Source organism: Setaria viridis, chromosome 1, assembly GCF_005286985.2.
Source record: "Setaria viridis chromosome 1, Setaria_viridis_v4.0, whole genome shotgun sequence".
Lineage (NCBI taxonomy): Eukaryota > Viridiplantae > Streptophyta > Magnoliopsida > Poales > Poaceae > Setaria > Setaria viridis.
The window spans coordinates 1,156,415-1,177,695 of NC_048263.2; the positions used below are offsets into that span (position 1 = coordinate 1,156,415).

General features: G+C 46.4%; 2 protein-coding genes across 2 annotated transcripts; both read right to left on the reverse strand.

The window, feature by feature from the left end:
• Positions 1-354: 354 nt before the first annotated feature.
• LOC140221316 (uncharacterized) lies at positions 355-1,578 on the reverse strand. Its single transcript, XM_072290778.1, has 2 exons — positions 1,303-1,578; positions 355-1,017 (listed from the first exon to the last, which is right to left on the reverse strand). Exons 1-2 carry the CDS (start codon positions 1,420-1,422, stop codon positions 355-357), a joined length of 783 nt encoding a protein of 260 aa, XP_072146879.1. The 5' UTR covers positions 1,423-1,578.
• Positions 1,579-15,849: 14,271 nt separating this feature from the next.
• Positions 15,850-19,409, reverse strand: LOC117850185 (abscisic acid receptor PYL3). Its single transcript, XM_034731994.2, has 3 exons — positions 19,023-19,409; positions 17,475-17,690; positions 15,850-16,323 (listed from the first exon to the last, which is right to left on the reverse strand). The coding sequence occupies exons 1-3, from the start codon at positions 19,224-19,226 to the stop codon at positions 16,108-16,110; spliced, it is 636 nt and encodes a 211-aa protein (XP_034587885.1). The 5' UTR covers positions 19,227-19,409; the 3' UTR covers positions 15,850-16,107.
• Between the last annotated feature and the right edge of the window lie 1,872 nt (positions 19,410-21,281).

Here is a 21,281-nt window from a genome sequence, read left to right on the forward strand (position 1 = left end):
GTGTCATTGGAAACATATCATTGAATTTGTTTGTGATATTCGTCCACCCTTCAGTTGTCCACCCATTTTTTCCCTTAAACATTGGGACGTTGGTAAGCTCTTTCAGAATATCCACAAGTCCCTTCTTGTACGTGTAGCTCCATGTGGCCCTTTTCGTTGACATGGCTGCAAGAAATAAATAAGATTAGATAAAGGATGTCATGAAAATAATATAGAAATAAGCAATCAAGCAAAAAAACAATGCAGGCTATCATGACAATATTTATGCTTCACCTAATTATTACGGGCAGCCCACATCTGAAGAGCAATTTGGTCTCGTAGGGTGCTTCCTTCATTTGATTGCAGTTCATTTGGTTAGTTGTTATCCCCCTCTGGCAACTCAACATAGTCAGATGGGTTGATATTATTTGGTTGGTGATCCAGCCACACTTCATCCCCATTTAGCCCTCTAATGAGATTATGAAATACTGCAGCTGCCATTGGAATTTTAATTTGATTCTCTATTGGATGAAATGTCCCAACTTTCAAGATTGGAAACCACTTTTTTAGCATGCCAAAGGTCCTTTCAATATGATTGCGTAGTTGCCTATGCTGATGGTTGAACAATTCTTTGTAATTTGCATACTGATTTCCATATCTCCTAAACTCACTAAGGTGATACCTTACTCCTCGGTATGGAGCAATGAATGAGGAAGTATTTGCACATGCACCATCTACAAGGTAGAACTTCCCCACAGGCACATGAAAACCCTTCGCACGTGTATACCATAGGACCCCTGCATCGGATGCAGATCCTTCCCAACCACATGAGATGAAAGTAAAATTTAAATCAAAGTCACATACACACATGACGTTCTGTGACAAGGTTCCCTTCCTATTTCTGTAGGGAGTAGCTCTTTCTTGTGCAATGGTGATAGGAACATGAGTGCCATCAATGACCCCAATGTAGTTCTGGAAGAAAGGCATAAAGCAAGGGTCTGATGCAATCTTTACATGTGTATGGTTCGCATTTGGGAGCTTCAAGAATCTATGAGTCAATGCTGGAATTATTTTGAAGAACTCTGTTATTTTCCTATGAATTATTTCACCACTATGTTGGAATTCCTTTTTTAGCCTATCGGTGCTTGCATTATGAGAGAGCATGAACATACACATTCCCAGCTACTCCTCAACTCTAACACCACGGGTGTCACGTAATAAGTTCTCCACTCTAAGATAATTTGTTATAATTTTAAATATCTCAGGTTCCATCCTGAACTCCACTTTGCACCAATTCTCGTGGCCTTCCAAGATTTGTATGACTTTTTTAGCACCAGGCAGAGTTGAGGTGTGCTCCGGCCTTTTATCCTCATATAAACACTGCTGAAGAGCGGGGACCATAACTAGGAATAGCTTGTCACCCTCTTCTTCCTCCTCTAGCATGAATCTCCTAACTTCATCCTACCAAGATTCCATTATTTATATCTATGTATATGGTAAGGCAAGTTAACTATGTTACTCAAATGCATATGGTCTAGAAAAAAAGAAGAAGAAACAACATAGATGCTCTCTTTGAAACTTTAGTCAAGGTCAATGGAAAACAACAAATATGCTCTACAGCCAACCAACATAGATTCTGTCAAGGATTTGTTCACACTGAGGCTTTAACCTCAAACAACCAAGCGCCTCTTAATTTTTTTGGGAAGTTTTGCTACAGTTAAGTGAATCAACTAACCAAATGAGCAGCTCTGTTGTTACTACTTCATGTGATAAAAGATAATTTTTGAATTGTACAGTACTATACTGCTCCTCCACCAAACGATCTATGCCAGGTTACTATACTGCTCTTAGTTGAGCTATCAAATGAACTGGACAAGGACCTGAACAGAGCAAATGATTGATGATTTCTAGCATTCACTTCACAACTAGCAGTAACATGACAAAAGCATTTTAAGTCGAATGCTCTGCAGCTCAAGAAATCGCAGCCCAAACTAATGAAAATAAGCACTACAGGCTGCAAATGAATTATTACAAGCAAGAGGCATCACATGATGATGAAAGAAAAGAAGAAAAGTGAAATGCTCGAGTCCAACCCCAACAGAAACAATATGTAACTTTCCATGTCACAGTTAATGCTAACAGCAGCTCTACTAAGAGAAGCATTTACCGAGTCATAGAAGTTCTTCAGATGCATTTTTAAACTAACTGCATGAATTCTGGAAAGGAGAAACAACATAGATGCACTCTTTAAAAATTTAGTCAAAACACAATCCTAAACTTAGAAACCTATCTATTTTAGTGCATGTAGTATTCTATTTTAGCTCTCACTCAAACTATTTAGAAACCTATCTAGATATTAAGATATATTTTGGGCAACTAAAGAATGTCACAATTTGTCACAATTTGTGCAACTAAAGAATGTCACTCAATTGTTTTCCTTTGTGAAACATCAAAATACAAACACAATCCTAAACAGTACATTTTTTATACACTCAAGACTGAATAAACAATCAAATCACAGCAGCACAACCCTCTCTTCATGATGAACAATCAAATCACATGATTCTGCATCAACCCTTTCACAAATAGCATTCAGCATTCAGCACATAACAGATCAGCAAGCAGTCGTCAAGGTTGTTGACGTCGTAGCTGAAGTTTACCTCGGCGAGGATGGCCTAGAACTTGAGCTGACATCAAACCAAAAAAAAACTTCAGAATTAGCAGATCCAGGAGATCTAGGAGATTGGCGCCATAATCTCCCATAGCACCTTGACTACCTCTTGCCTGCGCCCGTCTCATCACCGTATGAATTAGACCTAGGTCAGACCTAGGAGAGGAACTTGGAAGGGTTCTTGGAGCTAACCTGGAGTAGATCTTGAAGCTCGGACGGAGGTGGTGGCGATCGTGAGGTCAGCGATAGAGATGAGGAAGAAGTCGGCGAGGGGTGAGCACGACGGCAGTGGCGGGGGGTGAGCACGGTAGCGACGGCGGTGGGGGGTGAGCACGGTAGCGGCTCCTGGGTAGGGATGGGGACGTGGAGGGGGGTGGCAGCACCTTAATGATGATGCACCTGGACGTGGAGGGGGATGCGCCGCCAGGACCCTCGAGGTGAGGACGGCTCGCCCTGGGGAAAACTCACGGATGCGGTCAGGCCTCCCCGTTTGATAGGCTCCCAAACGACGAGGCGATTCGGCCCGTGGTGAGTTGCCCGCGTGGGCTTCCAGCCCGTGGAAAATGATGGGATCCCCTTGGGGTTCCGAGTTCCCAAAGGAGCCCTTACCGACGTGTCTTTCCCGGTCCATAGGAAATTTCTTCTAATACTGCCAAGTTTCTTGATCACCCAAGGCGGTAGTTTATCAGACATTGTCAAGTACACTGGCATCGCAGAGAGCATCGATTTCACCAACATCAACTGACCACTTTTATTCATTAGCGGTCCTTGCCATGCTCGCAACTTTGCTGCTACCTTCTCAACCAATGGCATGTATTGTGATCGCGAGAGAGCTCCAATGGAGAGGGGTGCTCCAAGGTAGGTAATTGGAAATTGTTGTGTTGTGCCAAAGATTGACGTGATGGAGTATTTGTCAAAGTTCATCCGTAGGCCAGATGCATCCCCGAAGAGCTCCAGGATACGACTGATTGCTCTGGCATCTCCTACCGTTGGTTCAGCTAGCAGTATCACATCATCAGCATACATACTGCAATGGTGGTTGATGCTCGGCACCCCTAGTAGCTGTAGAACACCATTTGCACTTACTCTGACAAACAACCGATTCAACACATCCATTGCTATCACAAATAGCATTGGGGAGAGGGGGTCACCTTGCCGCAAGCCCCGTCAATGTTCAATCGATGAGCCTGGCTGCCCATTGAGCATGACGCGGGTTGAGGCCATGGAAAGGAGAAGAGAAATCCAATCTCACCATCTTGGACCAAATCCCCAACCTTCAGGAACTTCCAAAATGAACTGCCAAGACACAGTATCGAAAGCATTCGAGATATCTAGTTTTAGCAACAGCTTAGGGACATGGCGCTTCTTCAATACAACTGCTGAATGCTGAACATATTTGAAACTCTCTAGGATAGATCTCCCTTTGATGAACACGCTTTGATTGTAGAGAACAAGTTCATTCATGTGTGGGCTCAATCGGTTGGCCAGCAACTTGCAGAGGAGCTTGGGAAAGCTATTGATCAAGCTAATTGGGCGGAAGTCCCTCAGCGCTTGGGCGTCCGGCTTCTTGGGAACTAAAGTGAGCAAGGCTCCATTGACATACCAGAATCCCTGCTGGTCCACCGTGAAGAAGGCATTGATCACCTGGAGGATGTCCATCTTGATGACAGGCCATGCCGATTGGTAGAAGGCACCCGTCATGCCGTTAGGCCCCGGTACCTTGTCAGGTAGCATGGCACGAACTACCTGCCACACTTCCGCTTCAATGAATGGCAGTTCCGGCAGTGAGAAATCCCTCGATGCGATTCCCAGTGCGTCCAAGTTGACAGAGCGCGGCCTGTCATGCTCTTGCCCAAGCAAACCATCGAATTAGTTGAATAGTGCTTCCACCATCTCATCCGCCGTGTAGACCATGCCATTGTCTTATCGCAGCTTGGTGATGAGGTTCTTCCGTCGATGGCCGTTTACGTGTAGATGCAAGAATTTTGTGTTTGCGTCGCCTTGGCTCAAGTACAGAACGCGCGATCGCTGCCTGGCAATCGTGCGTTCCAAAGAAGCAAGGCCCAAGGACAGCTATTTCAGCTGGCTTCTCAATTCTAGCTCTGCCTCAGACAGCATCCTCAGCTCCTGGGTGCGGTCAAGCTACAGGATTAGCTCCTTAGCAATCAGGAGCTATGATTTTATCGACCCCATCTTCCTTGCCGACCAGCTCTGTGTAGGCCCCATTAGGTGATAGTTTGTGATTTTGGTGATTGAGTGACAACATAGTCATTGGGACTAATGCTTTGTCTAGTAGGTACCTTATAGGTTTTCTAGGTCCCAAGAATGCAAACCAAATTATGGCAAGGTCCAAATGATGGTATTCTTGATATCCAAGTCATGGTATTCGAGTATCCAAGCCATGGTATTCGAGTATCCAAGCTATGGTATTTAAGTGACAAGGCCATGATATCTAGAATTATTCTATAGTATTGAAGCATCCAAATGATAGAGAAAATACAGAGAGAATAATTCTAGACCATCCAAGTGACAGTATCTTTGGTGCTTGCATTGGACGAATTGGAATAAAAAATGCACCATCGGATGTTCCGATGCCCCACCTGAGAAGCGTCGAAGCAACCATTGGAGCAATTAGTCCAACGGGAAAAATAGGAAACAATCTCGAGTGCACGGATGATCCGATGGGGGTAATTATACAAGCGTTGGAGCAATTCACTAAGGAGGCAGAGGAAACTCTATAGCATTAGATGTTCCGATGCCCTATGGAGTTGACCATCGGATGAAGCATATTTACTTTGAAATCACGCAGAGAAGTTTTGGCCAGAAAACCATCAGCACCAGATGATTCGATGGGGGCATCGGATAAAGTGTCGGATGAATTCCTGAGGAACTTATCCATGGGAAGCCAACGGCTAGTTCCACCAGATGTTCCGATGCAGGCTAAAAATAGATCATCGGAACATCCGATGGTATCCTTTTTCACTAGCCGTTGGAGCAACGGCTCTTTGAGCCCTCAGGACTATTTATAGCCCCACCACTCGCCTATTTGGATGTGCTGGAGTGTCCTAGGATGCATTGAAAACCAAGACTCATCAAGAATATATCAATGCCACCAAAAGTGTCCTAGAGAGAAGTGAGAGGAAGGTGTGCCGACCTTGTGATCAGGTTCTAGAGTGAACCATCGCTGTACAAGAGGTATGCTGGCGCCTTGGAGCCTTGGTGGCTCATCGGCAAGTCTTCGACCCTCCGGCTTGGTGTGGAGCAGCATCGACGATCTTGTGCGGGGGACGTGGAGACTCTCTTCCTTCATGGAGAAGCTCCTTAGCGGAGACAATATCAAGGTGACCGAGGGACTTGACGTGAGCTTTAGTGGCTGAGCCTTTTATGGCAAGTCAAGGGGCATCTTTGGAGAGACTTGGTGACCGGGAAGCAATACTCTTGTGTGAGTGCTTCAACAACATGGACTAGTGGTGGCTTAGTGCCTACCGATACAATGGGATAAATCCTTGTGTCAAGAGTTTGCTTCCCCCCTCATCCCCTCCTTACGTTTCCGCATTTCATTCTTGCAACTTGTGTGCCTTTACTTTTCTAGAGTAGTATCTTGATAGGATTGGCTATGGGTTGCAAAACTTGTTTTGAGATGAGGGTTTCATACTAGACCAACCGTAGATTGCACATCTAGATAGCATGATCAATTTTACATTTTGATGCAACTAGTGGAATCCATAGGTTTAGCTTTTAAGTTGCCTAATTCACCCCCTCCCCCTCTTAGGCTACGAGCACCGATTCCTCTCACTCTGTAACTCTCTGGCTACGTTCAGAATTAAGCAATTGAGGTGCCTGAAAGCGTTCATCACATCTTCCGAGCAATGCCACCCTCTGGTGAAATCTAGGCTTACTCCAAATAGATGTGTTTGCTTGCAACAGGAGTGGAAAATGATCACAATCGTCCGAGGATAGCGCTTCCAGGAAGCAACCGTTACCAAGACCCGATCCAGCTTGACCAGGGTAGGATTAGCTCGTTTGTTACTCCAAGTGTATGTGCGCCCATGGAGGTGGACGTCTCTGAGCTCTAAAGTATCAACCGTGCGACGGAACCTTGCCATGTTCCTTCTATTTACGCAAGCGTTGTTCTTGTCAGCCGGGTCAAGGATCAAGTTAAAATCTCCCACCACGACCCAAGGTCTGGCACATTCATCGCGCACCGCCTTTAGCTCCTCCAAGAACAGCGCTTTGTCTCCATCATCTTGTGGCCCGTACAATGTCGTGAGTCACCAGAATGGCTCACGGGACATCGGGGTGATTTTCGTCGTGACGAAGAAATAGCCAATGCGGGAGTCAGAAAGGGAGGCAATGCCACGTCTGCAAGTGATCATCGCACCCCCTCTAGTGTTCAATGCCGGCAGGTACTCAAACTCACTGAATTGATTACCTAACATAGATAGGATTACTATTAGAGTTGATCTTCACCGACTCGGTCCAACGACCGAGTTGGACCCTGATCCCGCTCCCTGATCGGGGGCACACAACCAACTCATGGTTGCGGCCCCCGTCGCGCAGCACTATAAAGAGAGAGGTGGGGAGCCAAGGGCACGCATGCCAAGGTTGACCGTGCCCACCAGACCCACCTGACAAAACCCTAAGGCCAATCTACTAGGCGTTGTAACAGCGGGACGCACCACCGCCACCTGCACCGCCCACTCACTGTGCTGCCGTCGCCCACACTCGCTGCCGACGTCGCCGTCACCACCATGGTGAGCTCGTCCTCCAAGCCCGATGGTCGGTGTTCCTACTCTCTCTCTCTCTCTATCTCTCTCTCTCTCTCCCTCTTGGTTATTCTTGATTAGCCACAGAACATGTTGTTTTTAGACAAAGGATCAAGTTGATTACCCGATAGATTTACACCTAGAGATCCAAGTAATATTATCAATTACATCACGGGTAATTACCCCCAATTTCATCTCCTTCAAGCAAACAATCAAAGCTCTAGAATCATCAACCATCACCCGCACGACATCGCGCTGGGCCCTGATGTTCACCCCGCACACATTCCAAGAAATCAGGATGATCTGATCCATGGAACTTCTACAACCATGGGCACAAGGGCGTCGTGGCTACACCTGCAACCCCAGAGCTGGGGCAGCACATCGTAGGGACAGTAGCAGGTCTCACACCAAAGTGCTTCCCTCGTATCTCGTCTGCGTAGAACTTCTTTATGCTTCTCTCACTTCAGAATTGACTGGAGAAGTCTCAGGCACAACGTCAAACCGATGCAGCATTACCACCTCAGCATGCTTGGACGAGGCCACTTTGGTGAGTGGGTGGTTCGCAAGGCGCTCGTAGCGTTTGGGGAGGTCGCGCTTGCCACCACCGAGCTATGTCGGCACTACCCACTTCGTCTTGACTAGCCTCGATGCAAGAGGGGAGCGAATCTTGCGCTATGCAGCCTTGGTGAATGCTGATAGCTTCGCGCCGTCATCCGTATCCCCCTCAATTGCCGGATCGGCAGCAATGGCCTATGGGTTAGGGGCCGTCGGGTCCCAGGATTGGCCTCATGGTCCTAGCTCCTTGAACTGCTTGGCCCAGCAGTCGTCTCTCTTGTAGGTCCATCGGCCCAAGCTTGTAATGGACCTAGGCAGGCATTCTCTGTCCCATTGAGGTGGCCCATCACGGGATCAAGGATCACTGCCGGTCCCTCCTCACAATGTGCTTACACCTATAACAGGGCATAGTAGTCATAGGTGGCCGCACCGATCCATCCTTGGCCACGTGGTGTCCCTTCGTTGGTAGGAACAGTATGGCCTCCAAGCACATCGGATCCTGCTTCTGGGGCTGCCAGAACACCTAGTGATAGGAATGGCGGGTGGGTTCAGACCCAAAACCCACGGCGGGTGCGGGGGCGGGTCTGGTTTCTCCCCCTTGGGGCTATGGATTCTAGACCCTGAAATGGGTCGAGGTAGGAGCGGGTTTTGATTTACGCCCACGGGTCTCACAGGCCCCCGAAGTTAAGTCCAGCCAGCAGTCGTCCCTCTCTCCCCATCTCGCCGGCTGCTCCTCCCTCCCTTCTCTGCGTTGTTCACCTCTATGCCCGCTGTTCCTCCCTCTCTCCTCTGTGCCACCCACCGATCGCCTCCCTGCGGCGGGGATGGAGGGCATGGCACGGCCGCCGGCTAGGAGGAGGGTGCAGTGGTGCTAGTAGAGGTGAGGGGCGGCGGCGGCGTTGGCATAGGTGAGGGGCTTGGGTTTCGGAGTCCCCGTCAGGTTTTGGGGCCCGCGGGGTTTGGGGGTGGGTGCATATTTTTACCTGAAATGAGGTTCCAGGGCCAGGTTGGGTTTTATTCTCGGTTTCGAGGGCGGGTCCGCGGAAGCTCCACCCAACCTGGACCCGCCCTGTTGCCATCCTTACCTTGTGGCAACTGATTTCAAAAGCACCAGCATGATGGGACAAGCCGCACAGCTGTCTCTGGTAAGTCACAGACTGCACCAATTCCTTGACCGGGCTGGGCACTCTCTCCAGGGATGATCCGACATTGTCTTGTCTTGCACGCCCGTGTTCCGCTGCAAAGTGAATTCAGCACCGACAGTCGTCATCGCGAAATGCCTGTTTGAATCCACTTTAGGAAAGTGCTTTTGCAGCGCGGGGGCAGCTGGCAGTTTGGTGCTCTCACTTGGCTGGTTGCGCACTATCTGGCGGGTGGTGATCCCCCCAGCCGTACTTCCACCTCCAGCTCTAGCATGGCCGGCCAGACTGCCACCCCTCCCACGACGAGGGAAGGCCGTCAACTGTGGTCCTGCGGCTCCTTGCCGGAAACCATAGGACCAGTCGAGGTTGCCATCAGGGCCACTGTCGCTATCATCCGAAGGGGAGGAGGGTCCTGACATGGATGACGATCTTGGCGTGAAGTCGACAATGCTCTTGAGGTGGAACTCCAGAGGGTATGCGAGCATACGCTTCTGCCTGAGGTAGGGGGTGAGGCTGCCGAAGATGAGCTGCATCTTGGGGTCTTGGAATGGCCATAGGGTCCAGGGTCCAAGCAGTGAGCATGAACTAGGATATGTCTGCTTTGCTCGCCGTCACCGGCACGAACCGCTCAACCCAACAATAAGCAACAAGGATCTTTCTCACCTTGTCCAAGTCCCAAGCGTGCGCTCGAATCCCGATGAGCTCCAACTTCATCTTGGAGAACGCAGTGACAGTCTCCGCATGAGCCAGCCGGTTCCATGGCTGCAGCGCTAAGCTGGTGGCTGCTAGTGGAATTGGACTGGCAGCAAGGACACGGTCCCTCGTGGCCTGGTTGTGGTAGCTCACCATGAAGCTCTCCGGATGAAAAGGCATGACCGTGACCTCGTCATCTTGGAGGCCCGCCGCAGCTACGATGGCACACTTGGCATCGGCCGACTGGAACTCAGAGGACATGCTGCCCACCTGAGTGATGAAAGAAAGGCACAGCCTTGCCTCCACGCTATACTCCAAGTAGCAGCACGACCACCACGCACGGTGCGGTGAACTCGTCGAGGTGCCCACAGAGGAATCCATCAAAGTGTGAGATGGTGGTGGCGAAGGGGTGGGGCTCGACACCTGTGACACCGGCGGTGTCGGTGGCCCCTGGTCATGGTAGAAGCGTCGTGGTGGTGGCGCGTGCCGTGGTGGTTGCGCCACCCTGGCCGCAACCCGAGTAGCCAGCAGCGAGCGAGGCCGGTTGTAGTTCTTCGTGAGGTGGCAGAGGCCATGACATCACAGGCACCGTCGGGGGAGCTTACATGTCGCCACCAATTGCGTGTACGAGAGACAGTTCAGGCAACGGCCCTCGAGCTCGGGTGGGATCGCCGAGGCGGCGGTGAGGGTGGTGACTGCACCGTCTCGCGGTGAAGCCACCGCTACGTTGATCGAGAGACATACTCCTGGAAGTCGTTATCATCCTCTCGAGGTCGGCGGCGAGGACCAGTGCCAGTAGCTGGGGCAAGCACAGGTCCGAGGCGGGCAGCAAGCTCGCGCGACAACGGTCGACCGTCCCCCGCGCAGGGCGAGGCGGCAACCAAAGGCGGGGGTGGGTTTCTTCTCCGAACACAGCGAAAGGGTTGGCGGTGCTTCTTTCTCGCCCTAGGCACAGAGTCTCCACCGCAGGCACCATCCTTCCCTGGGACCACCTGGTCCTCGACGGCCAGCGGCATCGCCGCAGGGGCCGACGAGCCCGAGGCAGGGGCGGGGGAGCGAAGGAGGGCGTCACGGTAGCTGGCCGGCGAGTATGAAGGAGAGAGGGTGAAGCTGTAATCAATACACTCCATCTCCTCTTCGTTGACCTCCAGGGAGAAACCAGCAGGGACCCGCCCGGAAAGAACGGTCTTGCCGCTGGAGAGAGGGGGAAGAGGTCCGAATGGGATTTGAGCCCAGGCCGGCCGCCGGAAGCCGAGGAAGGAGGGGGAGGAGGGGCACTCAGCGGTCAATTGGTGGTGGAGGGTGGTCGCCGTGGCTAGGGTGGCTGCTGACGAGCTAGGCTGGGCAGTGGTGGTGGCCGCCGGGACCGGAGTGGCCGCTGACGCAGGGGAGAGGGAAGGGGAGGAGGAGGAGGGGAGCGCCATCCTTGAAATGAAAAAGGTCTTTTCAACGTATGACATCTTAGACAAGGTAAATTAGTTAAAAAAAATTCATACATTTGAAAAATGGAGGGACTGTATAATCTTCTTGAATAATTGGTGCTTTGGTCGAGCCATCACCCATGCCCTCCATCGAAGTGAACGAGATGCGGCATCGAACAAAAAAACAACGTACATATCTGGCAACAGACAAACGTTACGAGCAAATCACGAAAGAAATAAGACACATTATTGTGAGTATAACGAGTAGTACAGCTAATTGCAGAAGGTCAGTAGGTTATGGCCAAATCCCACTTTAATAGGGCAATGCGATGAGTCTCTCTCGGTAGTGGGCTTTTAGTGGTGAGCCGGCTGCTGGTCATGTGACTCTCCCTAGGCCCATTCTGCGTGCACTTTCTGGGCCCCCAAAAGTTGGAAACGACGGGGGATATCGTCGTCCGTAATATACTGCGAGTGGTCCATGAAGATGGAATTTCGTGGACTCGTAAGTACATTTTCTGTTGCAGCACTCATTTTCTGCCAAGCCAGTTTCCAGTGTCGACCATTTTGGTTCTAGCTATCTTTTAGCTGGCAAGACGCAGAGATTTCAGCTCTCCTTTCAAAAATAAAGGCAGATCTGATCTCTTTGATAAGCAAAGAATTACTCCCTACGTACAAATTATAAGTCGTATTGACTTTTCTATTCTAGATGAATAATTTTATATATGTTTGGATATAATAATGTAAATCTAGATGCACAATGAAAACTACGTGGGTAGAAAAATCGAGACGGTTGGTAGTAGATAAGATGTTCAAAACACATGAGTTTTTAATTAGTATAGGTAACTAACGTGGTATATCAAGATGATTACTGAGAGATCAAGTGTCAAAATTGATGACCAATTTACATGGGTAAGTACGTGTGTAAGTAAGCTGAAATGTTGGAGGGGATGTGGTGCCGCTTGTGTCGGCACGAACGTCTCCATCAACTGTAAAAGATACAAATCAGCCTCCAGAGTCATGATATATTGATAAAAACAGCGTCTCATTCATGCCTGGTGACTTCTACCGGTCGTGGCGCTGCCAGCAGGATGCAGGTCACTATATGGATTTGGATGCCTGTACGATCCAAACAATTCATTTTTTTTCCTCAAAACTCTATCCAGAAGATTACAGAAGTCGACACCCTTGTAAGCTCACGTACACGTAAGTATACTCACACATGTGAATACACGCATCTTGAGAGATTGAGCCAGCTTGAGATTGACGAAGTTATCCCAGGTGCCTCACTGTTGACGGGTATATGTTGCCTATCACCGAAAGAACAATGCCAGTTAAATTCTGGAATAAATCCATAAAAATTCAAATACATGTACTAAGTCGAGGACTCAAACCCAAGTGAGTAGATTTCACCATAAGAAACCTTAACAACTGAGCTACCCTCAGTTCGCATCTAGAAGATATCTTTAGCCCCACCCTCAACCTTTGTATTTTGCACGCAAAGGTCCAAAGCTATTTAAAAGGTTGATCATCGTGCGTGATTTTATATATAATATATATATTTCTTATGCTAAAATGAATTGTAAGTTGACAATACCATCATTATTACGTTAGTGACCTGCGGCCCTATTATGTCATTCTCGCACTAGGTTGCATTTTACTATTTATGTAAAGTGCCTCAGCTCACAGGTTCCACAAAATGGTTGCCTGAGTTCGCCACTTGCATCATCAGACTTGAGAGTTGCACAAACACAGATGTTCATATACAAGCACATACACTTGCTCCTACGAACACACGCACGCAACTAAATCCTGATGCGTAGGTTTTGCCAAACCTATACAACCAACTAAATTATGTATTTTTTAAAAAATTTCAAACCTCCATCCAAAAAAGTATCTTTAGTCCCCGACCTCATATTTTGCTGGCTGAGGTTCAAAGATTTGACTATGCCTTTCTAGCTTGTGAGGCCAACGTTCATGATCAAGCATCGATCGGTCAGCCGCCAAATTAATTCCGCAGCCCAATGACTGTTTGGACAACCCATGTGATTTGAACACCACGGATCGTCCTCGCGGTGGGAGCCACTGGCAGGTGGCCCCAGCGACAATGGATGAGGCTCCCCTAGCTCATTGGCTGGGCAAAGTTGATAGGGATCATGGGCCCCTCGTGCCTTGGGCCACTCATTGGTGGTGGTAGCGCGTTGAAAGACAGCGATAGGAGAAGGCACCGTCCATCCATCATCATGACCGGGGCTGCGCGTGGGCCCGTCCAGCCCAGCTGCCCGGGAGGTCACGGAAAATTTATAAAGTTAAAAAAATGTCATGTTGTGTTTTCGTCAAACAAGAACGAGATAAAGTTTGTTTAACTTGTACTTATATATGGCCCTATGGGTCGAAATCTTGCAAGGTCAAAAGTTGGACAAAGTTTTCTTTCTGGCATTGAAAGGCCATAAAAGGATAATCATATCTTTTGGCATCATTCTAGCTATGGTGATTTCGTTTTGCACTTTCATCAAGTAAACATCATTTGACCTTTGAGAAAAATATTGGGAAATAAATTGAGGAAAATAAAACGAATACACAAACTTATAAACTGTACGAGCAACTTCAGAGAGAGAGAGGAAAATGTATCACATTTGAAAATTTTATACTAAAGTGCGGATTGTTTTCAGGAAATTGGTTCCGTCCGATTTTAGTTCTATAAAGTGTGTGTGAACAAAGCCGCAATCTTCTGTTGTGGAAGGAACGATAGGGATTGCATTCCACTTGAATTGATTTAAGTTACGTAATAAACCCTAAGTTATTCCAATGGTCATGTTGTTCGCCTATAATGAGCTGGTTTCTTACTGGAATGAGAGTTGCATAAGATAACAAATACGCCGCAAAGTCTAGTGTTTTTTTTTGGCAAAGTCTAGAAGTTATGCACAAATACTTATGAAAGTTTAGGAATTTTTAGCATCTTCCTAATAATTTAGAATTTGTGGTATTTCCTTTGTCAATTTTCTATGGTTTTTAGTACTTTCTTGACAATCAAATGACACCAATAGGACCAAGTGGAATAAAAGGACGTAGATGCAGTAGTAATGTGAATTATGGAAAAAATATTGGAAATGAAATTCAGAAAAAAAGTAATTTTTGGAAATAAATAATATCAGCAACTTCTGAAAGATCACTTACAAAAAAATAATAAAATATAAATTCTGTTCTAGAAATTGGTTCTAGCCGATTTAGTTCCATGAACTTTAAGGTGAACAACGTCTCATATACTCTATTCTTGCGACCAAATGATAGGGACTCTTTTATCAAAAAAAAAAATGATAGAGACTCTCATGTACTCGAATTGATTTTAAGTTATGCAGTCACCCCTTAAGTAGTACCAAGGGTCAAGCTACTCCCTCATGGTGAACTGCTTTCACATTGCTAGGAGAGTTCAGTTATACTATGCACTTTTAAAGTTAAGTAATATAAGAAAAGGTTCCATTGCGAAACTCTTCCAAAATTTAAAAGAAAATGTTATCCATGGATTCTTCTGAAACCTAAGGAATTGTATTATCTTCTAATTTTAAGGATTATTTATGGTATTTTACTTTACGAATTTCAATGGTTTGTTTCCGACAATCAAACAGCACCGACAAGACCGAAGTGGCAAAAGGAAAAGAGCATAGATGGAGTAGTGAGGGAATAATCCTTGGCAGAAAAAAAAAATTTAAAACGCTGTTCCTTGTGAATTCCTATGCTCCTGGAAGTAACATTTCCAAGTGGAAAGTTAACACCGCAAAACAGACTTTACTAGTGCTTGCAAAAACACATCATGAAGGCTCCACTAGTGTCCTTACGTCAAACTTTGCTGCCCACAAAAACGGTTAAGTGAAGAAAAGGGAAATCTCTCTCGTGGTGGTAGCATGCAATTGAAACCATGACGATTACCTTTCTTTTGCCACTGAAGTGACCATCAGACACTAAACGCCAAAAGATCGAGATTGCCACTAATAAAAGCTAAGCAAACAAAATATGGAATATTGTAAACAATGCTGCACCATCAACAGGTTTTCAACTTCACGAGGATTTGATTCTCAATAACGGAGAGTTTCAAATCATGCTCGATTTCTAAAGTTTCAACAGTTCCCCATTTCAGCTTCACATAATGGGCCATCTATGTTGCAATATGCGATCTAGAAGTTGCATGGAAGGCCTAGGATTTTTTTTTCCTTTTCTTTTCCCTTGATCATTGGAAGGGTTGGAACTAGGGAGAATCCAACAAAATTAGGCAGTAGAAAACATTTGGACTTCTCAGCATGCTTGGCGGCACCACCCCATCGACCACTTTTGCCGAGGTCAGCAAAGCAAAATGCTTGGGAGCTAGTCTTGTTTCTCCATGGAAACCAAGTTCAACTACAGTACCTCTCTTAATCTAAAAAACTACAGTACCTCAAGAAACTAACAAGGGTTCTTCCTCGACGATCACAATCATAGCTGATTCATGATTCCCTCTGAAATTGCACAAAGGGCATGTATTTACACCAATCTACACAACAGAGAGAAGTCAGTATGCAGCAATCTAGAGGGAAGCTAATTACAGAGAAACCCCCTAGTCCACATTGATCAGGTTGCAGATGTTCAGGGTCTCACAGTTCTAACTTTTTTTTCTCTTTTACTTCATCACTACAATAACACAGCATTCTATTCTTCTCCTTCGGCGACATACAACGCTGGAGAAGAACAGCAAACACAATCACAAGGAGGAAACATAATTTTGAACACAGCACAGCAGTAGCACTTCCTCAAAACTCTTTTTCATGCAAGTTCCAAGAACCTAGGGGCTCCATTGGAGAATAGCTCTGCACAATCTAAGGAAAGTGATGTTCCGAATCGACCCATCTCCATCACCGGTCAAGGGGCTCCGTTTGATCCCCGGTGACACGGTTCTCTGACACCTCCGCGAGCGACTTGAGGTTGCACTTGAGCAGGGCCTCCACGAAGTAGCACGTCTCGTCCTTAGTGTTGCCGTCGGGGACGTCCACAACGAAGGACTCGATCACCAGCGTCCCTGGCCGGCCGTCGATGACCTCGGGGTGGACGGTGAGGATGGAGGAGTAGTTCTGCAAAGGAAGATGACAAGAACGTCAATTAGATAAGAGTAGCTAGCGCAACAGGAAAGCTGGTGCTCGTGCTCCTCAACGAACTTAAGAGGCGCGCGGATAACTACATCATCCCTTAGATTCAGACAAGTCACAAGTGGCTTGCACTATCCAAATGCAGTGCATGTGACCATAGCCACTTGTTGCCATCGCTGATGAGAGCAAATGGATGGAGCACGACAAGGGAGTGACAGATCCTCATGCAACGAATTCGGCATGTAAGGTCAAAGGATGGTCAGTCAGTGCCATACTTGTTAGTCCAAGCAGTTGAGAACATACAAACATCACACATATATAACAACAACCGGTGCTTGTTTTTTCGTTAGAGGACAACAGTTTGTTGGGGCTATCAGATAGCATGGCAGCACATCAAGATGAATCAGGAGACGTCAGGATGGGGAGATGAGGTGGAAAATATCTCCCATGTTCAACCACCCCATAAGCTGAGACTAGAGGTGCTTTGCATTAGAGCACTATTTTATTTGCAAGCGATAGGTTAAGCCCACCATTATTTGTGCATGAGCATATTATTCTTTATCGTTGGTGGAGAAGGGCACAACAACAGATGCCAAGAACACCTGTCATGCGTTTCAAGTGTACGCCGTTTGCAAGTACAGATGCATTGTACCTAAGGAAAGGCTATTGAAGGAAATTAGTGGGAATCAACTTGTCATGTGCACACAATTTGACCTTGCAATTAAAAAGGGATTAAATCAGTTTCATGTATTCCTTCACTTGCATATTACGACATGCAGCTACTGAGCAACAACTAAGAAACCAATTTTTGCATAACTTTACTGAATGCATAAAAAAATATGCGGCAGTTAGGCCAATAAATCTGTGATAGCCACATGAAAGTTGGTGATGACCTTTTGAGATTAGTATGCCTGATCAATGAATAATCCTGACAATACATATGACCCTATGTTCACAAAGTATTTAACCTTTTGTTGAGCATATCAAATACAGAAGTTGCAAGCAAGAGATCATTATCAATATGATTGATGCAAACTACCATATCAAGAACTTTGCATCTTGGAACTACAACCAAGCCTGAACCAAACGAATTGTAAGATGAACATTGGACAGTATAGATCAAGAACAGAACATACCTGCAGCCTGTGATCACCTCCAACAAACTTGACGCTGAGTATGTGCTCATTGTCATCTAGCAGCTCCAGTCTCTCTGTGCTTCTTGTGGCTGGCAGCCCAGACTTCACATTGACCTCCCTCACACTGCCAATCTCAATGTTTCCTTTCATTTCGCACCGGCTCACAAAGGGCTTGAAAAGCTGTGGTTGATCAAACCGCCTCACCAGAGACCAAACCTGTTAGACAATTACTTGATCAGATTATGATTAGGAAGGTGACGAGGATCAATTCACACGCATACATGTAACAATCAAGAAATAAATTTCCAGCGCACAGGTCAATCTCTATTAACTGTGCTACATAAAGACCCTAACCAGCTAACTATACCTGATAACTCAACCTGTCCTATCAGTGAACAGCTGAAACGAAGCCAGAAATTATCACAAGAATGGCAGGAACAATGGTGTATAAGTCCACTAAGCACGATTGAAGAACATGACAGCTCTTTTAATCAGAGGTACACAATTATAAAATGAGGTATAGTGCCTTGAGAGTGCTATGGACTGTATACACATATTCACACTTGGAAATTGAGGCAGCATCCTTTCAGCATATGCTGGTAACTTTGGCTGGAAAGTGGCCCAAAAATGATGGTTTCCTTTCAAATAATCAACTCAATGCATCACAAGCTAGCATCTCATAATTCTGCAAAAGCTGCTTCTTTTTAAGATTACCAATTGCATCTAATCTTCTGGCAAGTGCTGAACCCACATCCAAAGGAGTGGAGTCCAAGTGAAGCATATCTCCTCCTCCACCACCATCTCTATTAGATTACTTGCCGAATAAAGCTACAAACCTTCAAAGGCCTAAAAAGGAATACAGGGCAGCCAATGCAAGAACACCTAGAAATCCCAAAATAATCTCGCGAAAAGCAGATTCAGCGGGGATCTCGAGGTGGCGGTAAGCATCTTCCCACGTGAGACGAGGTACAGAAAGGCGAATTAAAAATCCGCGAGGCTTTGCTGGCTATCATTCGCGACCAATCATGCATCTCATGTTCATCTCGGAAAGCCACACCTTACACGGGAGCAAAAGCTGGGCGACGATTCAAAAAAAATAAAATAAAAATCACAGGCTTCTTGCGAGGAAATGGAAATCTTATCTTTCAGCGAAAGCGACGTGGTTCCGATCAATTGATCCCCCCGACCAATCACAAGGAAAAAAGAGTGTCGATGAGATAAACAAGAAGGCAGGACCAGTTTAAGTCGGCCTCCAAATCAGGCATGGATGTGCCCGATTGAAGAAATGGGCCAAACGAGCGGTGACTCTGAACCAAGTCGGCATCTTTCCTAATCAAGGAGAGACGCATCAGCACTCCAGAACGGGACCAAACAAAACGGAGGAGAAATCGAGAAACCGATCGGCACGACATCGCCGCGGCGGATCGACGGGGAAAGATCCGGACGCCAAGAAACAGAAGAAGAAGAAGAAGAAGAAGAAGCAGCCGAAATAGATTGTATTCAGCGGCATGGGGAAAAAGTAAGCAGGTTCAATTCAGAGGCGCTTACGAGGTGGACGGGCGCCTTGATGTGCTTGGCGACGGCGGAGGAGCACTGGTGGTCGCGGGGCTCGTGCCGGTGGAACCGCCGCACGTACTCCGACTCCATGGCGCGCAGGTCGCACCGCTCGTCCACCAGCCGCCACAGCCGCGGCGCCGGCGCCGGCGCCTGCCCGCCGCCTCCTACTCCCACGGCGCCATCCATCTCCACCATCTCTGCCGCCGCCGCCGCCCAGACGTCACCGCGCACAGCCCCGGTTAATGGAAGGCGAGGAGGAAAAGCAGGGGACGGGGAGCGGAGGAGGTGGGGTTTTGCCTTTGCTTTTCCTCGGCTTGGTTTGTTTATGCCGCGACGAGAGGGAATGGGAGGGAGGGAGGGGACGACGACCCCTGGATGGCAGTGAGGCCGCAGGCTCAGGTGTGGTTGTCGTGTTATGCTATTGGGCGCTTGCAGGTAAGGGCCTGAAAGAATTAGGAATGACAGATATGCCCTCACGGTTCCTCACTTTTGCTTCAGTTCAAGGTTGCTTGTGAATTGATGGGTGGCCCCACGGCATTATCTCTTTGCCTTTTATTGGTTTGTTTTGGAGGAGATAGGTGCAGATATGTTTCTTTTTTCCCAAACTAGGTCCCATGCATTGCATAATGGCGGTTTTAAGATAACCAGGATGTATTTGCACAATTTTGCATGTTATCATGTCATGATGAAGTCACTGCTGCTAGTGACTACATTTAAGCTTGAACCTAACAAACTATATACGCCTCCATCTATTACGTTACGAAAAATATACTTTATTTTCATGAAATTATTATTAAAGCTTTATGTTGTGGAAAATTATATCACCATGATAACATGAACCATATTGTTGATCTTTTGGATATTTGCTTGAATCTACTTGTCCACCTTTTTATATGGATGTGTCCGTTAACCGTAAACACGCTATTTTGTAAAGTTCACAAACCAACACCTTCCTCTTGTATTTTTTAGTGGCACACACACCCCTAGTACAAAGAAAACCAATATATGCATGAGCACAAAACAAATTTTCTTACATATTATTTCAAATTTAAAACACACAAATTTAACATCCATCTATGCATCGCAACGTGTTTACCATTACAACTACATGTTCAATGGAAAATATTATCATACTATAATGAATAACAATAATGCTCATTGATATATTTTCTTAAATTCTTTTGTTCAAATTTTTATATGGAGGTTCAAGATCTAGATATTACAACATTAGAAGGTGCAACACACAAAAGAGTGAAAATGAAAATACAACAAATCATGGGAGTGGTGGGCCCACCACAAATGGCAAGGATAACAGTGTAGCCCCACTGTCCTGATGATGCTTACTAGTATTATCATCGTTGTCTCCCAACCTTTTATTGAAATTACAGTACAAACCCCCATCTTTTTTTTTGGCGTGTAGCTACCTCATATAACTACGGCCAATATGTTGGACACGTGGCTGCTCCTGATTGGCTTGGTATGTGCTACAATAGAGGCCCCACCATGGGAGTTCTCTATGCAGGACACAAATATGGCAGGTCCGATCCGAAAGCAACATTACAACTCCATTTCCGGATTCAACACATGTAAATCGATCAGCTGATAAAGATGCATGAATGCACATAAGAGTAATTATTTTTTTCCCTTCGTCCTATTTAGGATTGCATGATAACTAACGCCATTAATCTAGTGTTACTTTTAGACCACCATGCCCCCCAAGCCAGAGAGTACTTTGGAAGTTTTGCTTCATGATTATTTTCCATTTAACATCTTTTAAAAAGTAAATTGCACTCATGATACAATAACTTGTAAGATTGTGTGACTTCAAGGCTCCTAAGTTTCAAAACGTGCAATCATAGGTAGCAAATAGTTTTGTTGTGTGCATATATGGTTTCGGCTAGGTCATGTCAACGTATTTTTGCCATAATGGTAGTATGACGTAGGTTGGCGTGGTAGATAGTTTTGTAGGTGGACTGCTTGGACTATCGGTCGATATTATATAAATAACACCCTATGTTAATGTCTAAAAAGAAAAAAAAGAAAAAAAAAGCCTACCCGCGTCTAAAACGAGAGAGAAAAACTCAGTAAAAAAAGGGGAAAACACCTCCACTGATTTAAATTTGAGCCCATCTCTCGATCTCTCTCCCCTATTTTTCACGTACAGGAAAATTTCCCACCACGGCACCATCCAATCATTTGAAGTCTCTCCTGCCTGCTCACCCTAGCAGCAGACCGCAACCATCGGCAACT